Raw genomic sequence first — 22,225 nt, forward strand, 5'->3', positions numbered from 1 at the left:
TGACATATAGAGTGAATTGTGATTAGAAATTATATCACACTGAATTTCTTTACTTGAAAGAAATGAGGATGTAGATATTTAATGTCTTAGAACAAAGGGGCTTGAAACTTACAGAATCATTATGACTTACTTGCCCATGGTACTCTGTTTAATTGGCTGATTCAAGAGAGTAAGTCAGTCCACTGTTCTTTTCACTTCAACATACTGAATTTTGTTTATGATAAAAAATACCATGTGCTGAAAATAAAGTAACTTTTGGATAAAGATCATAAAAAATAAATATATAATCTCTCCACCGAATTTAGGTATTAACTTGTATTCTAAAGATTATAATAAAGAAAACCAGTTGAAATGCTAGTTATGCCTTTCCAGACTAATAACACTCTTCTTTTACTTCTTATCAGTCATCTGCCATGTACCAGGCCTAGAGGATAGACAGTTTGTAAGCATTATCTCTTTCACTGACAACTACACTTAAAGATAGATATCGTTGTCTATGTTTAATGGATACAGATACCGAGACTCAAAAGAAGTAATTGGTTCGAAGTCATTTATCCAGTTATTGGTGATACTGGAACTCAAATTCAGATTTCTCTGATTCCAAATCCAATATACTTTACTAACTTTGTGCTAAATTGTTTTCCAAGAAGTAGATTTATTTGCAAAAATGAGGTCGTTCCAGGCCTTAGATAGGAACTTTTTCAGTTTTTTTCCTAGTTTAAATTTTTTATAAAGTATTTTGTTTCATCTTATACCCATGTCTCTTTATTTGCTTTAACTCTCTAGCTACAGAAGATAGAAAACCAGCTGAAGTTCTTACTGTTGAGGGGCAGCAATATGCTGTTGTTGGGTGAGTGACACATTTTTCTTTATTAGTTGAGTCAAGTATTTAAAACATAGGTCTTCTAGTTACCCTTTGATGTGAACTGGAAATTTTAGATTAACAATTGTAAATCTTACACAGAATTTTAAATAAATTTTAAATAAATAAATCCATAAATTTTATGGATTGCTTTTTATTTTGTAATATTCTGTAACCATTAGAGACTCTACTGGCTAAATAAAAAAGGGGTTGGTTGATTTTTCTCATATAACAAGAACTTTGAGGTACATCCAAGGGTGCCACAATGGCTCTCTGATGTAAATGTATCAAGCTCTTTCTCTCTTTTTTTCCTTCAACTTTCTTGGTGTGCAACATGCAGCAAATTGAAGTTGTGAGCTCTGGAGTCAAACTGCTTAGGTTTGAATCTCAGCAACCCTGTTACTTTGTGACTTTGGGCAAGTTACTCTCTGTGCCTCAGTTTCTTTTTTGTAAAACAAAATGTGGGAAATAGTACTTACTGTACTTAGAATTACTATGAAACAGGTAATTCCTGTAAAGCATCTTGCACAGTTCTAGTTCACCTAACAAGAAGTTGATAGTTATTGGTAGTTATTTCCATTACCATCATTTGTCATTAGGTCTTTTATTCTTTTACCATAACAGTATTTCAAATTCAGGTTAACTAAGAAAAATATAAATCCCAGTGTTGTTTGTCTAGGACTGTATGCCTTTTATTAATAAATACTTAAGATAATATCTTCATATACTTTAGTAACACTTAATAATTTAGGTATTTTCATATATATGATCTCATTTGATCTCTCCAACCACACTATGAAATAGACATTTCAGGTATTATTGTTCCCTTTCTATGGTTAAGAGACTTGGAGCTTAGAAGTTTAAGTATTTAATATAAAATTACCCACATGGAGCCAGAATTAGAATCAAAATCTAGCTCCCATTATCTATACCAGAATTCTTTTTCACTGTTCTTCGTTTCCTGTCACTAAATGAGTCTTTTCTGAAATATCCATCCCCTCCAGGAAGAATGAATGATCCTCCCCTTGTAACTCTGTGTGCCTCTATCATGGCTCTTTCTGTAGTGTATTAGAGTTATTTATTTGTGTATGTATCTCCCTGGTTATTATCTGAATTCCTCAAAGATGGGGATCATTTACTATTTTAATTTTTCTTGGTACCTAATAAGCACTCAATTAGTGTGAATAGAATTTATGCTTTTTCTCAACCTGTATATTCTCCAAAACTCCAAAGTACAACCATTGTAAGCTAAAGCTTCCATTCCTTTCTTTTCTGGAATTCTTTTCCATTTCTGGTAGTACAAAACTTTTTTCAACCTCACTGTAATCTTAGTCCTTCGATCTAATTTCTTTCCTTAATTACCTATTGCAATTGACCCTCTATATCTTCGGGTTCTGCATCCCACTAACCAGCATGTAGAACCCATGGATATAGAGGGAAGACTTTACTATGCCATTTTATATAAAGGACTTGAGCATGCATGGGTTTTGCTATTCACGGGGTATCCTGGAACTAGTCCCCTGTGGCTACTGAGGAAGGACTGTGTCTTGTTACTCTTCCCTTACTTAATGGAAATGGTCCCCTCTGGCTATCTGTCTTTCTTGCTTTTTAAGCCAAAGAGACTACTGCCAAAATGCTGAACTCTGGCTAAAAGGGCAGTATTGTATATTCAGTGAGAAGATTACAAAAGATAACAATGGACTCCTGGCCAGTAAAGCAGACTCTAGGATTATGCATAGAGAGTAATGTATGGTCTAACAATTTAAGCTGTTATAAAGGCTAGATACTCTCCTTGAAGCACTGCTCTCTTTCAGACTTTTATAACATTATTTTACAGATCACTCATTTCTCAGAATCTCATTGAATTTAGATGTTCTGTAATGAATGGCTGTTTCCCTCTTAATTTCAACCTTATTTAACCTCCCAGTAGTGTCTCTTTTCAGCTTGTGGCACATCTTGCTAATGAGCTGATAACTTTCTCAACTTTGGAAAACCTTTTGTGACTTACCAATAAGCTTCTTAGGAGATATGTTGTTCTCAGAAGCCACAATTTCTCTTTTATCTCACTAAGAAAATCTAGACTAGGCCCTTCCTTAATTCAACATTTATGATAACCTGCTACGTAATCAGAAACACTGCTTAAATTTTTTCAGTGTTGGCCAAGGATTTTTAAATTGACCAAGGAATGGGATACCTACCTTACTGAAGAGACTTACTTTTTGCAAGTGTCCACAGAGAGTGATGTGCTCATAGCACAAAATTTAAGGAAGTACCCTTTCTCAGTGTCATGAAAGTGCATGCCCTGCAGTTGCACAACCTTGAAACTGAGTGCCTCCTTAATTTTACACCCTAGAGGTTTTCTGTTACCTTACCCTAGTCCCTACTTGCTCTACTTATAGGTAAAACACATCACTGAACAGTTGCCAAGATCAGTATTGATTTTTGTATGCGAAATCAGTTAGATTTTTCTTGAGTGCCTACTTGTTCATCTCTCTCTCTCTCTCTCTCTCTCTCTCTATTTTTTTGGTAGAACTGTATTGCTGTTGATAAGAATTATCCTTGAATATTGCCAGTGTGTGGATAATATCCCGTCTGTTACTACTGACATGCTCACTCGTCTATCAGACTTATTGAAGGTATGTATGATTTCACTCTTATGGAAAAATAGTTGGAAGAAGTAATACATTAGAGTGTGAGTAAACTTCCAACTCTTAGACATTTCAAGGTCATGGTATCTTTAAGACATTAATTTTGTGACATTTGGCTGTGGTTGATTCACAACATGTTATTTGAAGGCCACCTGCTTCCTTCTCACTCAACATTTAGTGATTCCTCATTACACCCATAGAGTTGTTAATGACATTGGAGACAGGAGATGATTTGTTCGTTAGGTGCTGAACATGACTGAGGCCACTTAGGTCAAAAAACCTGGACTGGTTTCAAATGTGCATGGAAGGAATTCACTGAACTTTACAAAATTCATCTCACTAAGGTTAGAGATTTTTCTTTAAATCATTCTTTTAGAACCATTGATGTGAAGTGAAACTGTGGTCATAGTTTTATTCAGCCATTTCATATTAACAGATATTTTAAACTGCTAGATAGAGAAAAGGCTTTATTTTTTCAAATACCAAATCTATCAATTAATCCTGTCCCAAAGTTGTCATATTTTAGTCCAGAAAGATTTTGTTATCCTTTTGAAAATAGGACTATCCAATTACAATGACTAAAACAATGAGTTTTATGAATGCAAATTCAAGATTAATTTTTGAACAACTGATTTTTAGAATTTCTCAACTTTTTTCCTACCAGACTGTAAATACAATTATTGGGAAACACCCTTTTTTTTTTTCTGTCATTACATAAACAAACCCTAATTGCTACTACTAGAAAAGTTCATTTTGTTCTTGAATAGGAGGAAAGAGGAGTGTATAATTAGAATTAACACATTGCCAGCATATAAAGTATAGTTTTTAATAAATTGTTGGTTTTTTCTCTTCCTTCCTTTGTTAGTACTTCAATTCAAGAAGTTGCCAGTTAGTTCTTGGAGCTGGTGCACTGCAAGTTGTTGGACTAAAAACAATAACTACAAAAAATCTGGGTATGGATTCTTGCATTTAATTCACATGCTGAGGCATTTCAGTGATGTCACTATACTTAGGTTTTTATTATACGTAGTGTTTTTGTGCCTCTAACCAAAGGCTCTAAAAGTAGCAGTTCTACTTTACTTTTTTTAATGTATTGCCATAATTGAAAAATAACTTCTGGAGAAATGTTACAAGGAATTTTTAGTCTAATAAATGTAAGCTATTAGAAGTTACACTACTGTTAAAAAATGTTAAAATAAAACATGTATTAAGTACATAAGTGTGTATGGGGTAAAAGGTATCAATGTCATGAGAATCAGTTGTTGTCTTAGCTTCTTCATGCCAATCTACCCACAACTTGAGTCCATTGGGAAAATTAGCATAATTCATTACATCATTCAGTACCAAATGATTTTCTTAAACAAAACGAAATATGTTGCTTTCTGTCACTGTGTTCTCCATTTATGTAATAAACGTGGGTCTATAGAAATTGATTTTTTACATAATTTGATAAGTAATTGAAGTCAGCTAATACCTTTTTTTCCTCCACGATATGTCCATCTCCTGGATCTTCAGCTCTTTCTTCACGCTGTTTGCAGTTAATTGTGCACTACATTCCTGTGATCCGGGCTCATTTTGAAGCTCGACTGCAACCTAAGCAATACAGTATGCTTAGGCATTTTGATCATATCACTAAGGTACCTTTTCATGTATTTTCTACTGGAGTTTCATAAATTTAACTCCTTAATTGTTAAGTATTTTAGATGTGTCCCAGGTCTTTAATGTACAATGTTATTTCTCATTATAGGACTACCATGACCACATAGCTGAAATATCAGCTAAGCTTGTAGCGATAATGGATAGCTTATTTGACAAGCTGTTATCTAAGGTAATGATTTATGTAAATTATTAAGTTTTGCTTAAAAGCACTGTGACTTTTCACAGTTCTAACAAGTCAAAATTCTTCAATATTTAGGGAAAAACTCAAATGTTCAGATCACCCAAATAGTTGATCTTCATTTCCTAAGGGATTTGAGGATAGGGATGAGGGAAGATGATTTCAAAGATATGAGAGACACCCTTTATAGAAGTAATTTTATATTAGCTGCATTGAAAATTATGTATCTTCTTCAAAACATATTTTAGTTTGAAAGACTTGAAAATTATGTATCTTCTTCAAAACATATTTTAGTTTGAAAGACTTACAGAGATAGAATTGAGAAAATAAAGATCAAAGTAGGGAAAAAATTAAATTATTTGTGACAAAGTGTGTTACTTTATTTTTTAGGCTGAAAAACAGAGCCTGAGGTGCTGTGTTATTTCCATCATAGATATTCTGTTTCAGTATTTGTTTCTTATTTGCTTCCCATTCTAAGTAGGTCATTAAAAGGAGCACTGTTTTCTAAAGAATTCTTAATTACACGGGGAAAGTATCTTCAGAAAAATGTCACTTAATGAGGCCTAGTCACTTTTGCCCTATCTCTCACTCTTTACTTTCCGTAAAATATTCAGTACATGTTTTAGAGAGAAAGCAGAAATCTCATAAATTGAGAGTCTAAAGCTTTGTTTAGTTTAGACTTTTGCCCCAGAACATTTTTAGAGTAATCTTATAAAGCAGGGCACTTTGATATGCTTTTCCTTCTACTTGGATCCTTCAAATTCTGAGATGGCAAGAGCAGTAGACACATAAAAATGATAAAAAGACAAGATAAAGTGGTACCTATTAATACACAAATCTTTGAAATTGACAGAGAGGAGTGATTATAAAATAAGATTGAGTTTGTTTAATGTTTAGTTCTCAAACATTTTGGTCATAGGACCCCCTTTACATTCTTAAAAATAATTGAGGACCCCCAAATAGCTTTTATTTATGCAGATATAGCTATCAGTGAGTACCATATTAGAAATTAAAACTAAAAATATTTAAAACTCATCTAGAAAAATGATACTGATGAACCTATTTGCAGGGCAATAATAGAGACACAGATGTAGAGAATGGATTTGACACATGGGGAAAAGAGAGGGTGGGGTGAATTGAGAGTAGCATTGAAATATATACATTACCATTTGTGAAATAGATAGTTGGTAGGAAGTTGCTATATAGCAGAGGGAGCTCAGCTTGGTGCTCTGTGATGACCTGGGAAGGGTGGGACAGGGGTGTCGGGGGGAGGCTCAGGAGGAAGGGGATATATGTATGTAGATGACTGATTCATGTTGTTATATGGCAGAAATTAGCATGACATTGTGGAGAAATTATCCTCCAAATAAAATTTTTTAAAAATAGAATACATAAACACACTTGACTAGACTTCAGAATTATATCACACGTCATCTGAAAGTTTCCAATATTCAATCATGAGAGTCTGAAAGTTAATTATATTAATCTCATTACTATGAACATGGTTTTTGCTTCACATATTCCCTGAAAGAGCTTCTGACTCCCAGGAATCTCCAGACTGCACTTTGAGTAACTCTGGCATATTTAGTAGATAACATATATGCTTTATGCTTCTCCTTTAGGAAACTTAAGGAATTTACAGTTGTGTGCAGACATACCTATATTATGCCCTCTAAATTTCTAGTTTTGTGTGGAGAAAAATTATTGCTTAGAAATTCTCCATTTTTTCATGGTTGTGAAATGCAAGCTAAATTCAAAAGCAGTTCCATTCCACCAGTTTCCTTTTTGATATATGACATTCTTCTATGTACCAAAAGTCCATGAATAATGTATGTAACTACCCTAAGAAGTTTACCGTCTAACACAGCAGAGGACTTAACACCTAACAATGTAGAGTAAAGTGAAAGTGAAAACTGTTAGTCATTCAGTTGAGTCCAGCTCTTTGTGACCCCATGAACTGCAGCCTGCCAGGCTCTCCTGTCCATGGAATTCTACAGGCAAGAATACTGGAGTGGGTTGCCATTTCCTACTTCAGGGGATCTTCCTGACCCAGGGCTAGAACCCAGATCTCCTGCATTGCAGGAAGATTCTTTACCATCTGAGCCACCAGGGTGATAATGTAGAGTAAGGTAAATGTTAAATAGTGAGACTAATAATGAGCTGAGGAATAGAATGAAGCAAATCCAAAAAATGCTGGTACTCTTAAAACCTTTACTTTATTCTATCAAGTCATCCAGAGTTTTTGAACAAGAATTGGGATTATGGCTAGACTTTTTCCTATAACAGTTTATTGCATTCTTTTTGGTAAAGAAAAATAAAATAATGTATGGACTTCCCAAATATTTATCATCTGTATTTAACCATCATTAACATTTTTCTTTTTCTGTTAAAATATTTTGTAGTTAATTTGAGGCCCTGTAGCATTTCATCCCTAAGTACTTAAGAATATATTTCTAAAAACTTAGGAAGGGATACTTTTTTATATATGACTATATATCATGTCTATATCAAACCAACAAAATTAACAATAATTCCTTATTATCATCTAATACTTATTCCTATTTGAAACTTACCAATTGTCCTAAGATGTCATTTTACAGTAATTTGTTTGAACAAAAGCTTTTACATGATCTACATATTGTATTTGGTTAGTATGCCTCTTAAGTCTTTTATAAACTTCAAACACCTCCCTCCCCATTCTGTATGTCTTTTTTTAATGTTAAGAATGTGCCTAGACATTTGCAACTTTGTGTTTTCTTTACTGTCATCCCCACTGATGACTTTTCCTGGTCCCCCAACCTGTTACATTTTCCCTGTATAGCACTCAGTCATGTCCAACTGTTTGCAACCCCATGACTCAAGTCTACCAGGCTCCTCTGTCCTCAGGGATTCTCCAGGCAAGAATATTGGAGTGGGTTGCAATGCCCTGCTCAAGTCGCTCAGTCATGTCCAACTCTTTGTGACCCCATGGACTATACAATCCATGAAATTCTCTAGGCCAGAATACAGGAGTGAGTAGCCGTTCTCTTCTCCAGGGGATCTTCCCAACCCAGAAATTGAGCCCCGGTCCCCCACATTGCAGGAGGATTCTTTACCAGCTGAGCCACAAAGGAAGCCCTGTATCCCTGTATATCAAGTCTATATATCACTCCTGCTCTACTTGCTTCCGTGGATTTCCCAGGAGTTTGGTCCAGTTTTTAATTCTTTCTAAAATAGCAGAGTGTTTGATTTGGGTTAGTCCCTCAATTTTTAGCTTTTCATTTTCTTACCTGGAATTTTAATTTGGGGAAAGAGGAATAGCATAGTAATAAAATATAGGTTGATTCTAAGAAACTAAGAAGTAAGGGTACCTTTCCTTGGGCAGAATAAAACATTAACATCTGATGATACTACTGGCTAGACTAATGTTCCAGCCACTATTAATTCATGTTGAGTTAAATTGTGTTAGGTTAACAGAGATACGCAAAAGTGAAGAAACCTTTTATCTGGTCCTCAAATAGTAAAATATATAGTAGGATAATTATATCAGTAACTGTTACAGGAGGTAGATTATATAAAGTATCATAACAAAGTAAGGAAATAATTCAGTGCTGTTGAAGCTTTTAATGTTTTGAAAGACATGGTTGTCAACTGGGGAATGAGGTCTGGGAAAGCTTTATGGATGAGGCATGCATATAAATTTTGCTTTTCACAATTAGAGTGGGCTCCCTTGGTGGCTTGGTGGTAAAGAATCCACTTGCTGATGCAGAAGACACATGTTCAGTCCCTGGGTTGGGAAGATCCCCCGGAGGAGGAGACGGCAACCCATTGCAGTATTCTTGCCCAGGAAATCCTGTGGACAGAGGAGCCTGGCAGGCTACATGTGGTTACAAAAGAGTTGGACATGACTTAGTGACTAAACAACAACCATTAGAGCAGATTAAGTTGAGGCAAAGAGATACACTGAGGTAACAGTGTGAGCAGACATGTTGATTGGAATCATAAGAAGGAAGTTTAGTGTCAGGTTTTGGAGTTAGGTAGACCTAAGTTCAAATTCCATGTTTCTCATGCATGAGCCATTGAAGAACCTTCAGCAAATTCTTAATTTACTTAGGCCTCAGTTTCTACCTCTAAATGGGGATAATAATAAAAATCTCATAAAGATGTAGTGAGGATTTATGAGATAATATATGTGGAGCACTTTTCTTTTTATCATATCTTTGTATCTGACTAGAGCCAGTTCCAGTAAACATTGACTGCTAATGACTTTGCTCTTGTTTTTAATAATAACAAAAGTAAGTAATTCCATATAACTAATGTATTAGGGTGGGTAAGCCCAAGAGTAGAGTGGGATATATGTTGGAAAGATAGTAGAGGTGGGTCACTGGTAGTCAAAGTATTTGTGTAAATACTTTGACTATATTGATGGTGGCATAGAAACGTAAAACTTTTTTTTTCTTTTCCATTTATTTTTAGTAGTTGGAGGCTAATTACTTTACAATATTGTAGTGGTTTTTGCCATACATTGACATGAATCAGCCATGGATTTACATGTATTCCCCATCCCGCTCCCACCTCCCTCTCCACCCAATCCCTCTGGGTCTTCCCAGTGCACCAGCCCCGAGCACTTGTCTCATGCATCCAACCTGGACTGGTGATCTGTTTCACCCTTGATAATATACATGTTTTGATGCTGTTCTCTCAAAACATCCCACCCTCACCTTCTCCCACAGAATCCCAAAGTCTGTTCTGTACATCTGTGTCTCTTTTTCTGTTTTGCATATAGGGTTATTGTTACCATCTTTCTAAATTCCATATATATGCATTAGTATACTGTATTGGTCTTTATCTTTCTGGCTTACTTCACTCTGTATAATGGGCTCCAGTTTCATCCATCTCATTAGAACTGATTCAAATGAATTCTTTTTAATGGCTGAGTAATATTCCATGGTGTATGTATATGTACCACAGCTTCCTTATCCATTCGTCTGCTGATGGGCATCTAGGTTGCTTCCATGTCCTGGCTATTATAAACAGTGCTGTGATGAACACGGGGGTGCACGTGTCTCTTTCAGATCTGGTTTCCTCGGTGTGTATGCCCAGAAGTGGGATTGCTGGGTCATATGGCAGTTCTATTTCCAGTTTTTTAAGAAATCTCCACACTGTTCTCCATAGTGGCTGTACTAGTTCGCATTCCTACCAACAGTGTAAGAGGGTTCCCTTTTCTCCACACCCTCTCTAGCATTCATTGCCTGTAGACTTTTGGATAGCAGCCATCCTGACTGGTGTGTAATGGTACCTCATTGTGGTTTTGGTTTGCATTTCTCTGATAATGAGTAATGTTGAGTATCTTTTCATGTGTTTGTTAACCATCTGTATGTCTTCTTTGCAGAAATGTCTGTTTAGATCTTTGGCCCATTTTTTGATGGGTCCTTTATTTTTCTGGTATTGAGCTGCAGGAGTTGCTTGTATATTTTTGAGATTAATCCTTTGTCTGTTGCTTCGTTTGCTATTCTTTTCTCCCAATCTGAGAGCTGTCTTTTCACCTTGCTTATAGTTTCCTTTGTTGTGCAAAAGCTTTTAAGTTTCATTCGGTCCCATTTGTTTATTTTTGCTTTTATTTCCAATATTCTGGGAGGTGGGTCATAGAGGATCCCGCTGTGATTTATGTCGGAGAGTGTTTGCCTATGTTCTCCTCTAGGAGTTTTATAGTTTCTGGTCTTACATTTAGATCTTTAATCCATTTTGAGTTTATTTTTGTGTATGATGTTAGAAAGTGTTCTAGTTTCATTCTTTTACAAGTGGTTGACCAGTTTCCCCAGCACCACTTGTTAAAGAGGTTGTTTTTTTTCCATTGTATATTCTTGCCTCCTTTGTCGAAGATAAGGTGTCCAGATAAGGTTTCTGGATTTATCTCTGGGCTTTCTATTCTGTTCCATTGATTTTTATTTCTGTCTTTGTGCCAGTACCATACTGTCTTGATGACTTTAGCTTTGTAGTAGAGTCTAAAGTCAGGCAGGTTGATTCCTCCAGTTCCATTCTTCTTTCTCAAGATTACTTGGCTATTCGAGGTTTTTTTGTATTTCCATACAAATTGTGAAATTATTTGTTCTAGCTCTGTGAAAAATACCGTTGGTAGCTTGATAGGGATTGCATTGAATCTATAGATTGCTTTGGGTAGTATAGTCATTTTGACAATATTGATTCTTCCAATCCATGAACACAGTATGTTTCTCCATCTGTTTGTGTCCTCTTTGATTTCTTTCATCAGTGTTTTATAGTTTTGTATGTATAGGTCTTTTGTTTCTTTAGGTAGATATACTCCTAAGTATTTTATTCTTTTTTTGCAATGGTGAATGGTGTTGTTTTCTTAATTTCTCTTTCTGTTTTCTCATTGTTAGTGTATAGGAATGCAAGGGATTTCTGTGTGTTAATTTTATATTCTGCAACTTTACTATATTTGCTGATTAGCTCTAGTAATTTTCTGGAAGAGTCTTTAGGGTTTTCTATGTAGAGGATCATGTCACCTGTGAACAGCGAGAGTTTCACGTCTTCTTTTCCTATCTGGATTCCTTTTACTTCTTTTTCTGCTCTGATTGCTGTGGCCAAAACTTCCAAAACTATGTTAAGTAGTAGTGGTGAGAGTGGGCACCCTTGTCTTGTTCCTGATTTTAGGGGAAATGCTTTCAGTTTTTCACCTTTGAAGGTAATGCTTGCTGTGGGTTTGACGTATATAGCTTTTATTATGTTGAGGTATGTTCCTTCTATTCCTGCTTTCTGGAGAGTTTTAATCATAAATGGATCCTGAATTTTGTCAAAGGCTTTTTCTGCATCTATTGAGATAATCATATGGTTTTTATCTTTCAATTTGTTAATGTGGTGTATTACATTGATTGATTTGCGGATATTAAAGAATCCTTGCATTCCTGGGATAAAGCCCCCTTGGTCATGATGTATGATCTTTTTAATATGTTGTTGGATTCTGTTTGCTAGAATTTTGTTAAGGATTTTTGCATCTATGTTCATCAGTGATATTGCCCTGTAGTTTTCTTTTTTTTGTGGCATCTTTGTCTGGTTTTGGAATTAGGGTGATGGTGGCCTCATAGAATGAGTTTGGAAGTTTACCTTCTTCTGCAATTTTCTGGAAGAGTTTGAGTAAGATGTGTGTTAGCTCTTCTCTAAATTTTTGGTAGAATTCAGCTGTGAAGCCATCGGGTCCTGGGCTTTTGTTTGCTGGAAGATTTCTGATTACAGTTTCGATTTCCTTGATTGTGATGGGTCTGTTAAGATCTTCTATTTCTTTCTGGTTCAGTTTTGGAAAGTTATGCTCTTTTAAGAATTTGTCCATTTCTTGCAAGTTGTCCATTTTATTGGCATAGAGCTGCTGGTAGTAGTCTCTATGATCCTTTGTATTTCAGTGTTGTCTGTTGTGATCTCTCCATTTTCCTTTCTAATTTTGTTAATTTGGTTCTTCTCCCTTTGTTTCTTAATGAGTCTTGCTAACAGTTTGTCAATTTTGTTTATTTTTTCAAAAAACCATCTTTTAGCTTTGTTTATTTTTGCTATGTTCTCTTTAGTTTCTTTTGCATTTATTTCTGCCCTAATTTTTAAGATTTCTTTCCTGCTACTAATCCTGGAGTTCTTCATTTCTGCCTTCTCTAGTTGCTTTAGGTGTAGGGTTAGGTTATTTATTTGACTTTTTTCTTGTTTCTTGAGATAAGCCTCTAATGCTATGAACCTTCCCCTTAACACTGCTTTTACAGTGTCCCATAGGTTTTGGGTTGTTGTGTTTTCATTTTCATTTGTTTCTATGCATATTTTGATTTCTTCTATGATTTGTTGGTTATTCAGAAGTGTGTTATTTAGCCTCCCTATGTTTGAATTTTTAATCATTTTTTTCCTGTAATTGAGATCTAATCTTACTGCATTGTGGTCAGAGCAGATGACTGGGATGATTTCAATTTTTTGAATTTCCCAAGGCTAGATTTATGGCCCAGGATGTTATCTATTCTGGAGAAGGTTCTGTGTGCACTTGAGAAAAAGGTGAAATTGATTGTTTTGGGGTGAAATGTCCTATAGATATCAATTAGGTCTAACTGGTCCATTGTGTCATTGAAAGTTTGTGTTTCCTTGTTAATTTTCTGTTTAGTTGATCTGTCCATAGTTGTGAGTGGGTTATTAAAGTCTCCATTATTGTGTTACTATTAATTACCTCTTTCATACTTGTTAGCGTTTGCCTTACGTATTGCGGTGCTTCTATGTTGGGTGCATATATATTTATCATTGTTATATCTTCTTCTTGGATTGATCCTTTGATCATTATGTAGTGTCCTTCTTTGTCTGTTTTCACAGCCTTTATTTTAAAGTCTATTTTATCTGATATGAGTATTGCAACTCCTGCTTTCTTTTGGTCTCTGTTTGCGTGAAATATTTTTTTCCAGCCCTTCACTCTTAGTCTGTATGTGTACCTTGTTTTGAGGTGGGTCTCTTGTAGATAGCATATTTAGGGATCTTGTTTTTGTATCCATTCAGCCAGTCTTTGTCTTTAGGTTGGGGCATTCAACCCATTTACATTTAAGGTAATTATTGATAGGTGTGGTCCCGTTGCCATTTACTTTGTTGTTTTGGGTTCATGTTTATACAACCTTTCTGTGTTTCCTGTCTAGAGAAGATCCTTTAGCATTTGTTGAAGAGCTGGTTTGGTGATGCTGAATTCTCTCAGCTTTTGCTTGTCTGTAAAGCTTTTGAATTCTGCTTCATATCTGAATGAGATCCTTGCTGGGTACAGTAATCTAGGTTGTAGGTTATTCTCTTTCATTACTTTAAGTATGTCCTGCCATTCCCTTCTGGCCTGAAAGGTTTCTATTGATAGATCAGCTGTTATCCTTATGGGAATCCCTTTGTGTGTTATTTGTTGTTTCTCCCTTGCTGCTTTAATATTTTTTCTTTCTGTTTGATCTTTATTAATTTGATTAATATGTGTCTTGGGAAGTTTCACCTTGGGTTTATCCTGTTTGGGACCCTCTGGATTTCTTGGACCTGTGTAACTATTTCCTTCCCCATTTTAGGGAAGTTTTCAGCTATTATCTCCTCAAGTATTTTCTCATGGCCTTTCTTTTTGTCTTCTTCGTCTGGGACTCCTATGATTCGAATGTTGGGGCATTTCACATTGTCCCAGATGTCCCTGAGGTTATCCTCATTTCTTTTGATTCTTTTTTCTTTTTTCCTCTCTGCTTCATTTATTTCCACCATTTTATCTTCTACCTCACTTACCCTGTCTTCTGTCTCAGTTATTCTACTGTTGGTTCCCTCCAGAGTGTTTTTGATCTCATTTATTGCATTATTCATTTTTAATTGACTCTTTTTCATTTCTTCTAGGTCCTTATTAAACATTTCTTGCATCTTCTCAATCTTTGTCTCCAGGCTATTTATCTGTAACTCCATTTTGTTTTCAAGATTTTGGATCATTTTTATTATCATTATTCTAAATTCTTTTTCAGGTAGATTCCCTATCTCCTCCTCTTTTGTTTGACTTGTGGGCATTTTTCATGTTCCTTTACCTGTTGGGTATTTCTCTGCCTTTTCCTCTTGTTTAGATTGCTGTGTCTGGAGTGGGCTTTCTGTATTCTGGTGGTCTGTGGTTCCTTTTTATTGTGGAGGTTTCACCCAGTGGGTGGGATTGGACGATTGGCTCGTCAAGGTTTCCTAGTTAGGGAAGCTTGCGTTGGTGTTCTGGTGTGTGATACTGGATTTCTTCTCTCTGGAGTGCAATGGAGTGTCCAGTAGTGAGTTTTGAGATGGGTCTGTGTGTTAGGTGTGACTTTGGGCAGCCAGTATGTTGACACTCAGGCTATATTCCTGCGTTGCTAAAGAATTTGCGTGGTATGTCTTGCTCTGGAACTTATTGGCTCTTGGGTGGTCGTTGGTTTCAGTGTAGGTATGGAGGCTTTTGGATGGTCTCTTATTACTTAATGTTTCCTGTAGTCAGGAGTTTTCAGGTGTTCTCAAGTTTTGGGCTTAAGTCTCCTGCCTCTGGATTTCAGTCTTATTCTTCCAGTAGTCTCAAGACTTCTCCAGCTATACAGCACTGATAATAAAACTTCCAGGTTAATGGTGAAAAGATTCTCCACCATGAGGGACACAGAGAAGTTCACAGAGTTAGATGAAGAAGAGGAGAGGGAGGAGGGAGATAGAGATGAGCAGGAGGAGAAATAGGGAGACTCAAGAGGAGAGAGACAGATCTACGCAATTCTGTGTTTCCAAAGTGTTCTCCGTAGGCCAGACAGCCACAGAGATTCACAGGATTGGATTGGGAAGAAAAGGGGGAGGGAGGAAATAGAGGTGATCTGAGGGAGAAAACAGAGAGTCAAAAGTGGGAGAGAGTAATCAACATAGTCCTGAGTAAAAATGGGTACTGAATATTGGATTCTTAAATGTCCAATATTGATATCAAATACTGAAAAGCAAAGATTAAAAATCTAGAGTAGAGGTTAGACTCTTAAAAATACAGCATTAAAAACAAAAACAAAAACACAAAAAATTTTAGAAATATATATGAAGTTTGGTTTAAAAATAGGGCCTCTTTTTTTTTTTGCAAGGTTATAGTGAAATGAAATTGAAAATTAAGGAATAATAGAGGAGTAATAGAGTACTTTAAAAGAAAATAAGAGGAAAAAAATTAAAAAAAAATTTTTTCCAATTAAAAAAATGGTAAAAATATATGAAAATGAAAGTTAAGGAGTAATGGAGGAGTAATAGGGAATTTTAAAAGAAAATAAAAGAGAAAAAATTTTTAAAAAAATGAAAAAAAAATTTTTAAATAAAAAAAACGTAAAAATATATCTAGGAATTTCTCTGGAGCTGTTGCGGTCAGTATGGGTTTGGTTCAGTTTCAGATAGCTTCTCGTTCCAGCTTACACCTCTCGATATCTATAGGCCATTTCCGGTGTAGTCGGTGTTACCTACAGGGATTTTAATCTGTTGCAGCGGTCACTTCTGAAGCGGTTCCCTTTGTTTATTTGGCTTCTGTTTGCCAGTCTCTTCAGTGTCTAATTTCCACCCTGACACAGGCGGGTGGAGGTGGTCTCTTGTTCAGGTTCGCTTGTTCAGTCATGCTGCTGGGTGTGAGGGGCGCTGCAGACAAATGTCACTGGCCTGTGTGGGGAGCATTTGCTGGGTTCTGGCCACACTGGGTTTTCCCCCACTCCTGAGTGTGTGCTTTTCCCGCCTACACTGCTCAGGCTCCCAGCTGCTCTATAGGGAGCGAGCCCTGCGTTGCATGCGATTCTAGTTTTCTGGTATTCCACAAAAGCGCGGACTCGGTTGGACCCTCGTTTTGTGCCTTGCCCGGCCTGAGCAGCTTAGGCAGCCAGGAGCTTGACGGGCGCACTCTCCTTGGGTGCAACGCGCCTTATCCCCTCCGGGGCCCCAGCCTCAGTTTCTGAGCGCTGGTCGGGTGCACCTTGTGATTGTTCTCGGGAGCTGGCCTCTAGCCGAAACCCTCCCGGCGAATGTCGACCATCCAGAATCTCAGGAAGTCTTTGGTTAGAGACTGGAAGCGTGTTTGCAGTTTGGTAGGGCGTGCCTTCTCTGGGGCCAAGTTTGCCCCTTTCCCCTCTCCCCTGCCTCCTGCCTCCAGCGGGGGATGGGCCGGTCTGCTGCCGGCTAGCTCTTCTCTGGAATTGCTCAGCCCCTTTGTTCTGCGAACTGCCGGTTAATTTTCTCTCTCTCTCTCTTGCTATCCCACAGTTTAAGTTGCTACCTCACGTTAGCTCCTTATGATTGCCCTCAGGGCATTCGGCCCGGTACTTACCCTAAGCAGTGCCGCCTGCTCCTCTCCGTTCTGCCCCCACTTGCTCGTGGCGGATGCAGGCGTCTGAGGTACTTTTCTGCTGGGAGTTGCTTTTAGGCATGTAATCTGTGGATTTTATTTATTTTTCCTCCCAGTTGCGTTGCCCTCGGAGATTTGAAAACTTCCCCCAGACCCACCAGTGCGAGGGTTTCCTGGTGTTTGGAAACTTCCTCTATTACGACTCCCTTCACAGGACGGGTCTCTGTCCCTAGCTCTTTTGTCTCTCTTTTTATCTTTTATATTTTGTCCTACCTCCTTTCAAAGACGATGGGCTGCTTTTCTGGGCGCCCTATGTCTCCTGCTAGCTGTCAGAAGTTGTTTTGTGAAGTTTGCTCAGCGTTCAGATGTTCTTTCCATGAATTTGTAGTGGAGAAAGTGGTCTCCTCATCCTATTCCTCCACCATCTTAGCTCCTCCTCTGCCAGAAATGTAAAACTTTATGGTAACTTTATTAAAAAAAAAACTGCCAAATGATTTTCTGAAATGACTATACAATTTCGTGATGTATAAGACTTCTGGATACTCTTTGTCTTCACCAGCTCTTTATGTTGTCTGTTTTTTAACATTAGTCTTCTAGTGGTTCTGCATTGAGAGTATCTCATTGTGGTTTTAATTTCTGTAATGACTAGTATGTTGAGTATCTTTTCATGTGTTGGTTTGTCATCCGCACTTTATCTCTGGCAGTATTTTGGTTGTTACAGTTTTGTGTGGGATGGTACTAGTCATTAGTGAGTAGAGACTAAGGATGCTGCTGAATATCCTGCAATACCCAGGATGGCCCCCACAACAAAAAATTTTCTAGCTCAAAATAGTAACTAATGTGTAAAATAATTTGAAAGTATAATTGGTGAGACTTAGTCACTGATTCAATACAAGGAAAACAAAGAAAAGAAGGAGTTAAAAACTTAAGTTGGAGATTTCAAGTCTGTGTGACCAGGAGGATGGTAATATTGGTAGTAGTAATTGAAACAGGTAAGAGAGCAGGTTTGGGAAAGATCATGGTAAGCTCAAATGTGGATTGGAGTATGTAATGAATGTAATAAAGGGGAGCATGTAATAAAGTGGTTCATAACTAGAGATATATTAGAAGTCATGGGATTGAACAACACTGACAAGAGCAAAGTGAGGAAGATAAGAGAGGATTAATATTAAAGTTGCTTTGCACTTGGGAGACAGGAGCTGGAAGAGGGAAGGTTAGGAGGAAGAAACTGGGAAAGCATTGTCCTGCACCAGGATGATGTTTCCAGTGGGAGGTTGTGTGAAATACTGCAGAGAAATGAGGAAGGGGAACTAAAAAAGTTATTAAATTTGGAAATTAGGACCTCTTTAGTTATTTTTTTCCAGAGAGACATTTCAGAAGATTGTTTATGGTAGAGGGAAGATTGTTTGGATGGTGGCAAGAACCAAAGTTTAAAGGTTGAGAATAAAAAAGTACAGTATCACATTTAAATGATTGAAGCCATGTATGGTAAAAGTCATACAGAAAGAATACTATTTTGAGAGAAAGCAGTGATGAATGAAAGTTTTGAGGGGTATACTAGTTTACTAGGGCTGCCATAACATTCCCACAGAGTAAGGGGCTCAGAACAAGAAGTGCATTGTCTTGTAGTTTTTGGAGGATAGAAATCCCGAATCAAAGTGTCCCCAGACCATGCTTCCTCTGAAGGCTCTAACAGAGAAAACTTCCTTGCCTCTTTCTAGCTTCATGTGCTTGCTGTCAGTTGTTGGCATTCCTTGACTTGTAGATCCATCACTTCAGTCCCTGCCTCTGTCTTCACATGACCATCTTCCCTCTGTGTGTTTCTGTGTCTAAGTGTCCCTCTCCTTTCTTTTATAATAATACCAGTCAGTGGATTTAGGGCCCACTCGAATCCAGTATTACCTTAGGATGCTCCAAGTGGACATGAATCTTGGGGGGATATTATTCAACCGAGGACATGGGGGTAATTAAGATAAGGGGATTTTGCCATTGTGAGATTATTTCATACCCACTAGGATGGCTAAAATAAGGACAGTAACAAGTATTGGAGAGAGTATGGAGAAATTGGAACCCTCATACATTGCTGGGTGGAATTGCAAAGTGATACAGCCACTTTGGAAAACATTTTGCATTTCCTCAAAAGGTTGAACATGGAGTTACCATATGACCCAGTAATTCTACTTCAAGAGAATTGATAACATCTGTCTACACAGAAATTTGTACATGAATGTTCATAGCATTATTATTCATAATAGCCAAAAAGTAGAAATGGTCCAAATGTCTATTAACTGATGACTGGATTAACTATGATTTATTCATGCAATGGAATATCATACAGCCATAAAAGGATGACGTACTTGATGCAACATGGACGAACCTTTGAAAGCATGCTAAGTGAAAGAAGCCAGTCACAAAAGTGATATGCTATATGATTCCATTAGTGATTAGTGGTTGACAGGAACTGAGGAGAAGGAGGAATGGGGAGTGCCTGCTAATGGATATGGAGTTTCTTTTTGGGTTGATGGAAGTGTTTGTAAATTAGTGGTGATGGTTGTATAGCTATGAGTTTACTAAAAAAGCAGTTAATTGTACACTTTAAAGGGGTGAATTTTATGGTATACAAATTATATCTTAGAACTGTTAATAAAAAGAGAAAAGGGGATATTTGATTTACTGTAGGCTGAAGAGAGACAAATCATTGAGTGGTCACAAGGTTGCTTGGTCCAGTCACATGATAACTTTTACATGGTTCTACTACCACCATATATTGGAACTCATCATTTTAATAAACTATGTAAGATTAGTGCATCTAAAATATAGTTATTTGGCCCAAATTTGTCTTATAAATGAAAATGATGTATAATTTAAGCTGTGAACTCTATAATGTGGGCCAAAATGTGATTATCTCAATCATACCAGTGTACTGTTCCAGATGTAAGAATAATTAATGAATTTACCTAATTAAAAATTTTTAGTATAGATACTTGAAAATTAGGATAAATATGATTACAATATTGACCCGCCTACGAAAGAAAAAGAACATTTTAGTTCTACCAGTTATATTGATTTCAAATATGACCACTTTGAACACATTCTTAAAATCATGTTTAAAAAACAAACTTAATTTGAAGAGCCTACTTTAAGGATTCATTATTCTATATTGAGCCAGAATAGTAGCTAATATTTTTGAGTACTTCCTTTGTATCACACAGTTTTGAGTTCTTATGAACCATCTTTTAAAATCCTCAGGAAAAGCCCTTTGAGATATAGAGAAATATCTCACCTAATACAGAGAAGTAACTCACCCAATCTCACATAGTTAAGAATTTTAAGAGTTGGAATTTGAACGCAAGCAGTCCATCTTTAGGGCTTCCCAGGTTGCGCCATGGTAAAGAATCTGCCTATCAATGCAGGAGACGCAAGAGATGCAAGTTCCGTATCTGAGTCAAGATCCCCTCGAGTAAGGAATGGTAACCTGCTGCAGTATTCTGGCCTGGAATACTCCATGGACAAAGGAGCCTGGCGGGCTACAGTCCATGGGGTCGCAAAGAGTCAGACCGTGACTGAGTAACATATCACGCGCCCATCTTAAGAAGGGAAGCAGTCTGTGTTCTTAGCCACTAAATTATGCTGGCTGTCTCAAAGTAGATTAGAATTTTTGATGAAAAAATTTTAAGATTTGCATGAGTAGCACAGAATATAGTTGAAGTGTAAGCTTCAACTCTATCAGAGTTAGATGTGTAAGGGCAGAAAATAATATGTTTTAGGGAACTGTGGGGATAGTACACATTACAGAGGACATGAATATAATTCTCATTATTTTTCCCTGCCAGTATGAAGTGAAAGCTCCCGTTCCTTCTGCCTGTTTCAGGAATATTTGTAAGCAAATGGCAAAAATGCATGAAGCTATATTTGATCTCCTTCCTGAAGAACAAACGCAAGTGAGTAGTAATTCCTAAAACTATTATATATAACATAATATGCATGCAGAATTGAAGTGTTTTTATGTACTTTTGGCACATGTAAGCTTAGTTCATGTTAAATTATGATCATTATTATTTTTTTCCAGTTGTTATATTGACTTGTGGAACATGGATAGAAATTTCTGATTTCAGAACCCTCCTTGCCCCGACAGGCTAGAGCAGTGGTAGCTTTGCTCTGTGGTCAGCCATTCTAAAAAGCAGATTTTCATTTGTCCATTGGGTCATCAGAGGTCCCAGATTCTACCAACATCATTTATTACATTATTAGTTTGAAAATCAGGGTTAGCATTTATCAATGAATAGTAGAATAAGTTACACACTGATTATAATCCAAATTGGATAGGGAAGGAATTACTGATGGACTTAATAACTTAATAACTCAATCAGTATACCTTAATGTTTGTTAGGTCAGCTTAAATGGTGTGTAGTAGGCACAAATCAGGAAAAATAGCAAAATGGGTAGTCTTTAGCATCTCTTTCCTATGAAGTATCCATCCTCTGCCTCTACTGTTTTCCCTACACTATCATCAGTGTTTTCTCCACTTTTCCACGACAGTCCTACCCCTGACTTTCCTCAATTCCGTTTCCTAGTAGTACTTTAAAGGTTCCAGTACTTCTTTTTTTTCAGTCTTCTTTATCCACCTTAGTTTGTTCCCTTTATACCAGGTGATCTCATTCAAACCTAGTTGTATTTAGGGTCGGGAAGATCCCCTGGAGGAGGGCATGGCAACCAACTCCAGTATTCTTACCTGGAGAATCCCATGGACAGAGGCACCTGGAGGACTACAGTCCACGGGGTTGCAAAGAGTTGGACACAATTGAAGCGACTTAACAAACACACAGTGTTATAATTAATACAAGCCTAGTTGTTACATGACTAATGATCTTAGCTTTCACTGGAGTTTTTGCTCTTCAGACACATTTCTTGTTTCAGTTTGTCTGATTGGCTGAGTGCATGGCATCGATACTTGGGAGCAAAGTGTAGGTTTTGTTGTGTCTCTTCCCCGCTTTTGCTTCTTCTGGTCTCCTTTTCCACACCACCTTGAACTTCCATCTTACACTAGCTATTACCATCTTCTCATGTTT

The 22,225-nt window shown here is 37.0% G+C and overlaps 1 protein-coding gene across 3 annotated transcripts in view; it reads left to right on the forward strand.

Annotated features, from left to right (window-relative positions):
• Positions 1-22,225, forward strand: part of VPS54 (VPS54 subunit of GARP complex) — a 102,373-nt gene that overhangs the window by 71,396 nt on the left and 8,752 nt on the right. For all 3 annotated transcript variants that reach the window (XM_065929060.1, XM_065929062.1, XM_065929063.1), the window contains 6 exons: positions 787-850; positions 3,393-3,498; positions 4,376-4,463; positions 5,026-5,147; positions 5,258-5,338; positions 20,990-21,097. In XM_065929060.1, coding sequence (XP_065785132.1) covers positions 787-850; positions 3,393-3,498; positions 4,376-4,463; positions 5,026-5,147; positions 5,258-5,338; positions 20,990-21,097 — 569 coding nt within the window. The remainder of the gene's footprint in view (positions 1-786; positions 851-3,392; positions 3,499-4,375; positions 4,464-5,025; positions 5,148-5,257; positions 5,339-20,989; positions 21,098-22,225) is intronic.

Source organism: Muntiacus reevesi, chromosome 3 (genome assembly GCF_963930625.1).
Source record: "Muntiacus reevesi chromosome 3, mMunRee1.1, whole genome shotgun sequence".
NCBI lineage: Eukaryota > Metazoa > Chordata > Mammalia > Artiodactyla > Cervidae > Muntiacus > Muntiacus reevesi.